Genomic DNA, 8,590 nt, shown 5'->3' with positions numbered 1-8,590 from the left:
AAAACAATGATATAGTATTTGGAAGTCTGGCGGTGATATAGTCTTTTGAGTCTTTCGAAGTGAAGACATGTGGGTACTGCCATGAAAAATTTCACCAAATGGCTATCATGTAATTCAGGGTGCCGAGGTGAAGCAAGTTCTGACACTGGGACAATTAGTTTAGTGCCAGAGCAGCTTAGCAACTTAGAGTAAGTAATAAGCAGTCACTCATTCGTTATAACAGCTAATGTTTTCAACTAATACTAGCATCAGTTTACTCTTTCAAAATGTGATGCGAAAAGATGAATATAACCTATTCTTTTAGCCTCCCCGCATTGGGAAGAGGCCAAATAAGATGATCAAATCGATTTGTGTTAAAAAAGTTGGTTATTTGTGATAGTAATTGGTTATTCATCATAGTGACCATCTGAAACTAGTATTAACTGCACCTTTTCGATTACTATAGTCCCATTCGTGCCTGCGGCAAGGACTAATAAGGATGGACTCATTATGAAGTAAACATTGTGGCTTGTGGTAAGTTGTTAGTATGTGTTCTTCTTCCTTTTATTTTTTATAATATTATTTCTAGTATTAAATATCATTATACTAAAATTGAAATTCTTTGTTTTATTAGTCATGAAGGCTTGAACATTGTATAATAATTGTTAGAGTTAGGTAGGTGTTTTTGTATTTCTCAAGTATGAATTAATGTTAGGATTTTGGAGTCTCTCGAATTTTCTCTTAAACTTATAAGTGACTATTTCTACATACGTAAGTAATTGAGGCTATCATGACATTAACTATTTTGTATTACAATAATTAAAGGGTAAGTAATTGAAGCTATCATGACATTAATTATTTTGTATTACAATAGTTAAAAGATCAGTCAACTCCCCAGATGCGGGTGATCTGTAATGCACTAACTGTGATGGGACGGAGGAGGGCGCAGCATGGAAGGCACCTGTCCAGCATGCTCGCCGGACAGAATACCATGTGGGAGGTTATGAACCCACAGGTGGTTAACATTATGGTAGCTATTTTGTTTGGTCTTGGCATTAAATCACTGTCCAGTTTCACCTGCACTGGAGGATCTCTGCCTGCAACGATCTTGATTGCCATAGTAATGGCGGGTGAGGACCGAGGGGGTGACACTCGTTTATTTAACAACTTCAGCTTCAAAAACATGCTACTGTGTTTCATTCTGCTTGGGACAGTTCAGGGTTCTGATACAGATTGGGTTTGGGGGGGGTCATGCTCCGGTTGGTGTCTTCGGATTGCGCCTGAGGTGGTGGAAGCACAGCCACTTTCCATAGGGCTCACGGTGCGTAATTTCCCCTGTGGTGTTCGCGGAATTCTCATTGCTGGTCCTGGAATATCCACTGGTATTCCGGAAATTCACACGGCTGTTAGTGGAAGTCTCGTTGGTGTTTGTGATATCCATATTGTAGTTTGTGTTAATGTTTCTCCCTCTGCTGATTACACCCGTAGAAACCCCTCTGTTGTGTTTAACTCTCCCTCGGCTGCTAGTAGTGCTCTCGCTGCTATTCGTGGCTTTCTTCTTGGAGAAGGAGATTTCAACTTTGTTGTTCGAGATTTTCTGTCCGCTATGCTGAGACCCCGCTAGCGCATGCTCAGCTGCAGAGGCTCCAGCCGGGGCAATCCTTCTCGCCCTTCTGCTGGGTTTGGCTCCATGGGGCAGGCTCCTCCTCCTCTGGGAATAGAGAGAATTCTGAGACCAAGTCAATACCTGGACCCAAGCTCTCCAGACTCCTCCAATACACTGTCCTTTGGCTCTGCTATATTCACGTTCAATTGTTCTCTCAATCGCCCTCAGATTACGGCTCATGTCTCTGTTCTCTTCTTAGAAGAAGCCCAAGAAGAGGGCAAGCCTAGTGCCCCTTTGCCTCACACTGAGGATGATCAAAATCCCAACTCTCCGAGGCCTTCTACTCATATGCAACACAGGACATCTCACCTAGCCAGTGCTGTCAATATAGTTCCAGTTGCTCATGCTCAGACGGACAGGCAAGAACATGAAGAGGGATGGTGCAAGATTGTGGAGGAGCCACCCAACGAGTAAACTTGTGTTTCAGCTGTCCATCAGTTTTTGCGGCCCTGTGGAAAAGGAGGAAAAGGTTCTTTTTGGCTCTGCTTGTCAAATTCTATCTATGTTCTTGTGTCGGGTCTATTGTCTAGTTTTTGTTGTGTTCACTAGTTGTTTGTATCTCTCTGATTCCCCCCCGCAGGATAGCTCAAACGGCCTATCTCTCAGGCATGATGGCTTTCTTTGCTCAAACGATGTAACAATACTCTTTTTTGTAAATAATAGATTAATCATACTTAGCAAAAAAAAAAAAAGATCTCATGAAATGACATTCTCATATGAACTATGTTTTTAGACTTCTTAAAGTGGTTGGAAAGTCCTTATAAAGATTTGTACACAAAAAGATTAAAAATTAATCTAATTATAATCATAATTAGAAAAAATATTAGAAAGACTAAACAGCAGGAAAAAATAATAGAAAGACTAAATAATTAATAATTATAGCAAAAGTAACATATCTTGTTTGAATAGCAAAAAAAAAAAAGGTAAATGCAGTTATAGAAGTTATAGAGTATTTAATGGTAAGTGCAAACTATTGACTATGAGAGTAAGGATATGTACACCTCCTAAAAAGTTAGGATAAGTTTGATTTCTTCACAAGTGGTTATTTCAAGATGGAGTTTATTAACCCTTTTAATTTTTGGTGTATGGTGGGGGAGTTAATATGCAAATTAATATAATTTGTATCTCCAACCTCACCCTCATGAGTATGTATATTATGGAAATAATTTAGGGCATATTAACTATTTTAATTTTATTGTGTAGTGGCTATTTGGGGTATGTATATTATGAAAAGAATTTACTACACACATCATAAAGGGGAGATATTTTTTGGTAAATTGTATGTAGAATTGGATATTTCTTTAAAGTAGCATTTTGAACAACAATGTGTTTTTACAAATTATAATTTATTATGAAAAGCTATGAAGCAATCTAAGTTAGAACACACTTACTAAGGGGAAATATTTTTTTTGTAAATCACATGTGGACTTAGATATTTATTTAAAGTGGCATCTCGAACAACAATCTTCTTCGCAAATTATAATGTAAGGTGACTTTTTTTTTGTCTCCACAAATTATAATTTAAGGTGACATTTTTTACAACAGTGTCACCATAAATTGCAAATTATAATTTAAGCTAACATCTTTAACAACAATGTGTCACCATAAATTATACTTTATTATGATTGAGCTTAGACTCTTTAAGATGACATCTTTAACAACAATGAATCTAGAAAATTATAATTTAAAGTGATATTTTTAACAATAATGTGTCTCCTTAATTATAATTTACTATGATTGCTCTGAGATGTTTCATGGAATAATTTAATGTCACCAAAAAAAGCTTCCTTCCTTAACTCTCCCCATAAAATTCCACTCAAACCAAGTAACCTACCTCTCATAATCAACATTATCTCCCCCATAAAATTCCACTCCAGCCAACTAACCTACCTCTCATGAATCAACATTCCAAATGTTTTAAACCTCAGCTATGTGTTACCATATATTTTTAATTAAATTATATAATATTTTTTAACTCATTATATTAACCATAAAAAAAAAGCAGTTTGAAAATGGGAGTCCAAGCATCCTATATAATTTATATAGTTTTAATAATTTTAAAATAGGACAAAGTATGCGATGGAAAATAGGGTAACCTAAAATGGGAAGAAATTATATTCAGTTTTAAATTTCAAAAGGATTGTGGGGCATCCTAAAAGAATGAAGATAAAATAGAAGAGGGTGGGCGTGGATAACGTGTGTGTGGCACAACACCTCTTCGTTGATTCCAACCATTCAAATACTTACTGAGTTGATGACCTTAATTGGAAGCAGCAATTGTAATTGTGATTGTAGCGTTGTGTGTGGCGTGAGGAGCAGCAATTGTAATTGTGATTGTAGCGTGTTGTGTGTGGCGTGAGGAGAAGGAAATGGCATCATTGCTTTTCATCTCCACTGTTCCGCTTAATAAAAATAATAATATTGTGTTCCCTGCGGCGGCTAAGCCTCCTGCTAATGAGGGCAGAAAGAAAGGATTGATCGAGTGGCTGACCGACGGATTGCAGAAGCCTGACCAATTCTTTGAGACTGACCCCATTCTGCAAAAAGCGCAGGAAAAGATGAGAACGGGCGTCCAATCCCTAAAAAGAAGGGCACTGCACCACCATCATCATCATCCCAGCAGGCGCAGAAGAAGAAGTCTGCAGGTTTTGGCGGTCTATTTGCCAAGAAATGACATGAACGAACGCTTTTTATTTTACCTGGTAACCTACCTACTATTATAATGCCATTACGCTTATTCGTTTATTAGAAGAAGCTACTCATAAATGAGTCTTTATGTAACAATATATACATATACATATAGATATGTGCGCTGTTATTGATATTTCTTCTTAATGTACGCTGTTATTGATATTTCTTCTTAAATTATAAAAAGTGGGTAATTGTTTCAGAATCTGAAATTCCTCTTTCATTTTGTTGAGATTCGATCATCAAATATTTTCCTGCTTCCTCCGGGGTAAATTTCAGTAAAAAAGTCTAAAAAACCTTATGGGCCATAAGCATGATCCACCATTTTTCAAAATAGGATTAGCTATTTGAAAATTACAAATACATATGAAATTGGAAAGGTTTCTTTGTACTGCATATTCAGAAAGAGATGATAAGTTATGGAATTGGTAAATAAATCTAGGATGGTTATGGATATGTTAATTTAAAGTTTTTTTTTTTTTTTTAAAAGATGTGTATTTTGTTTTTTAGATTTGTATATATAGGGATGGACCTTTTCAATATTTGATAGATGTGAAATCAAAATAGGTTTACATTAGTTTTAGACCTGAGTGATTATGTGAAAATTTCAGATGATCATAGTGTTATAGATGCATTTGAAAATTTCAGATGATCATAGTGTTATAGATGCATTTGAGTTATTCGAATTTACAAGTATCATTTATAATGTAAAGAGTTAAGAGTACTATCAAGATTGTCACTGTAAAAATTGCATGAGTAATAAAGTTAATAATAATAAAGTAACAATGTTCAATGAAGTATCATTTATAATGTAAAGAGTACTATCAAGATTGTCACTGTAAAAATTGCATGAGTAATAAAGTTAATAATAATAAAGTAACAATGTTCAATGACTAATCTTTTGAATAGTAAAAAAGATATAGGATGCATATAATGAATATATAAATACGTGTGGGATGGGGGTAATCATTATAGCTAGCAGTTCTTTTAAACAATTTAGCATTATCCTAGCTTGTACATTCCATTCAAGGTGTCTTCTTGTTCTAGGGCACTCATTTATCATCTTGAGATTCATGCAATTTGGAGCAAAGACCAAAGGTTTCCAATTAGAAGTGATTCTTATCCAAATTAGAACTTTAGTGGAAAAAACAAACTGCAAGATTGAATTGAAATTTGGTGGAAAAAATAAATTGCAAGATTGAATTGTTTCAGGTGTTATGGCATAACAACAAATTGCAATTCCAAGCTAACCGAATTAGGGAAAAAAATTAATTTCAATTAACGGGAAACTAGTCAACCAAACTATAGTAGGCTTTAACCCTATACAATTAATTGTTACAAACAAATTCTTAATAAAACAAAAAGATTTAATGGAAAATACACACATTAAGGTAAAGGTTTCATCACGGAAACACAAACCAGAAAAGCCATAAAGATTTTTCAATATATTCTTCTTTACTATATATATATATATATATATATATAGATATCCATAAACCGTTAATCCATTTACCTTGGATTAGAATAAAATTGTAGTTCCTTAACCAAAACTCGAAAACCATGACCTAAACTACCATGCATCACAAAACTACTAAAGGAAAAAAACTATGTGCTAAAAACCTCCAAAAATGGATGTAAAATACTACTCAATTTGTTTTTCGAGGGCACTCCTACACAAGGCGACTTCCGCTACCCTTGCAACCCCCCTCGAACACCCGTTACACTCGATGCAACATACATCATGGGGAGTAAAAAAATATAACACATACCCAACATTCTCCTACTTCTTGTTTTATTGTACATAGGGGGTTGCAGGAGTGCACGATCAACAATACAAGGAAATGATGCCCATTGTTTCTCTACACCAAAAGAACTTCTTGGTGCTCATAGATTCTATAGATGAATATGCATCATTCTTCAAATTGTCCACCTTCACTAGCAACGCCTTCTTTTCTTCAACCATATATCTAACATACCTTACTTTTCGTGGAGATTTAGATCTTCCTTTATAGGACTTATTTTTATTTCTATTCTAGGAGTGTCCTCTTACAAACAAGGAATTTGTGCTTTGACTTTCCATATTTTTCCATCTCATTTCCTTTAGTAACAAGGACGAGTCTATATCATCAAATCCTAAAGTAGTTTCATTATTACATATGGAAACAGCCAAACTATCCCATGAGTTTGGTAAAGAACACAACAAATTGATCCACTTATCTCCATTTGATATCATAATATCGACAGATAATAGCTAACTTACCACAGTATTGAAGGCATTTAGATGCTATGTCAATGAGTCTCCATCCTTCATCCTCTGATTATACAATTTTTTTTGTAAGAGTTTAATTTGTTGACCAAGGACTTAGCTTGATACAAGGTCCCTAACTTGTTCCACAATGCTTTTGACATAGCTTCTCCCGAAACATTGAATAATACTAAATCTAAAAGGTATAATTGTATTATACTCTTTGCCTTTTGATCCAACTTGGTCTAGTATTCTATCAACTTTCTTATTTGTGTGGTGCTTGGATCCTGTTATAGTGGCTACAACCACCCTCCAAAATTTTGCCTTAGCCTTGTTTTGGAGCCTCCCTTCCAACCTTCACAACAGCTTGCCTTGCTTTGTCAATTTCACAAGCTTCAATGTCTTTCTTGTACAAAGGAAGCCTGTTGGTCACAACTTGATCCATTCCCCTCACAGGTTGTTCACCCGGACTTGGTCCAGCTGCAGGCTGAGTAGCTTCCCCTTGAAAATTGTACATTTCTGGAGGGCAACCAGGCTTCCCTCCAGAAATTGCGCAATCCTCTCTGGTAGCTTGTTGGGCTCCAGGATTATGCGATCCTTCCTGCCAACACTCCCCAAAGGATTTGCACAAATTTCCCCAGCAAGGCTGGTCAACCCAGAATTTGTGCAAATCTGGGTAGCAGTCAACTGCTCTACCCAGAAATTGCTCAAATCTCCTAGGCAGCCAACCAAGCTCCCAGCCAGAAATGTGCATTTTTCTCCAGCAGTCGAGTAGTCCCTTACATGTGCAGCAGAGTTGACCAGTTCCCTCCGAGACTGAGCAAAATAGACTTGCATGCATGGGCTTCTTCTCCCACGACAGCATGCAAAGGAATCCCTTGTTTCAGGGATCTATCTTTAGCAGCTAGAGGTTACATGCAAGGAGAAATTCTGAAATCTCCCACCAAGTGTCGCTTCCCCTAGATTCGTGGCATGCGCATCACAATCTCGATGTTATCAAAACTCATCAATCGGATGTTGCGGAGCTCATTCCTCACATCAACCTTGCAGCTCTGACATCTCACATCACATCTAGGAGCAATCAGCACATTCAGGGCAGCTGTTTTGGGGTAGAATCGCTTCCCATGCCTTGTCCTACATTTCAGTCGCTTTTTGTGTTTTCGCTTGTGGGACTATTGTTTGCTTGATTTCTTTGAATTCTTGTTGTCATTTACATATATACTAGCTTTTCCTTGCTCTATTTCATTTTTCATTACTATCTCACTACTGTCACATGCATGAAACTGTTTTTCACGGACGTTCGCCCAACTGGCGAACTGCCTCACCCACATGCATGTTGATCTATTTGTTGAATATTTCATTCATGTTTTGCATGCAATGTCAATCACTTCTGCTATCACTTAGTGTCACCATGCATTTACTGTCTTAGTTGCTTTCAGTTGCCCGTTAATGAGTCGGGCCAACCTTGGCCTGGACTCTTCCTTCACCAAGGCTGCATTGCGCAATTTGGGGAAGGAAGGCTCACCTTCCTCTCCAAATTTGCGCATTCCTACCCAGCACTGGCCTCTACGACTGTTTTGCACATTTATGGAGGACAATCGCTTCTTGGCCCAAGAAATTGTGCAAATATGTCCCTAGGCCAACAGTCATTCCTAGCTGGAATTGTGCATTGCGCAATCCTAGAAGTCAGCAGCCAAACTAGATTATGCATTGCGCAGTTCCAACAGTCATCTAGTCTCCCAAAAACCCATACTGTGCCTTGTTCAGACTTAGCAGTCAGTCTCCCAACCTCCTAGCCAAAATTGCACAACCTTCATGATCATGCACCCAGATATGTTGCAAGTTAGTTCTCATGTTCATTGTGGTTTTCGACTGACAGATTTCTTGCCATGAGTGTTGCCATGTCTCCACGTACCCCAGGTGTTCATCTGCCTCTCAGCAATACAGGTACAATGGTTTCCAGGAGAGCAGAGATGAAGACACTCTTCTGAGCACACTTTGGGATGCAGTCA

General features: G+C 37.3%; 1 protein-coding gene across 1 annotated transcript; it reads left to right on the top strand.

Annotated features, from left to right (window-relative positions):
• The first annotated feature begins 3,889 nt into the window (after positions 1-3,889).
• On the top strand, positions 3,890-4,480 carry LOC149262883 (thylakoid soluble phosphoprotein). The gene is given in 2 exon segments (XM_089386653.1): positions 3,890-4,195; positions 4,198-4,480. Coding segments are annotated over 2 exon segments (303 nt in total). The 5' UTR covers positions 3,890-4,014; the 3' UTR covers positions 4,320-4,480.
• Positions 4,481-8,590: the final 4,110 nt, after the last annotated feature.

The sequence above is a fragment of the Pinus tabuliformis genome, chromosome 6 (assembly GCF_031772625.1).
Source record: "Pinus tabuliformis cultivar Carrire ecotype Pingquan chromosome 6, CPIR1, whole genome shotgun sequence".
NCBI classification, from domain to species: domain Eukaryota; kingdom Viridiplantae; phylum Streptophyta; class Pinopsida; order Pinales; family Pinaceae; genus Pinus; species Pinus tabuliformis.
The sequence above is the reverse complement of the archived record's forward strand: the minus strand, read 5'-3'. Positions and strand labels throughout refer to the sequence as shown.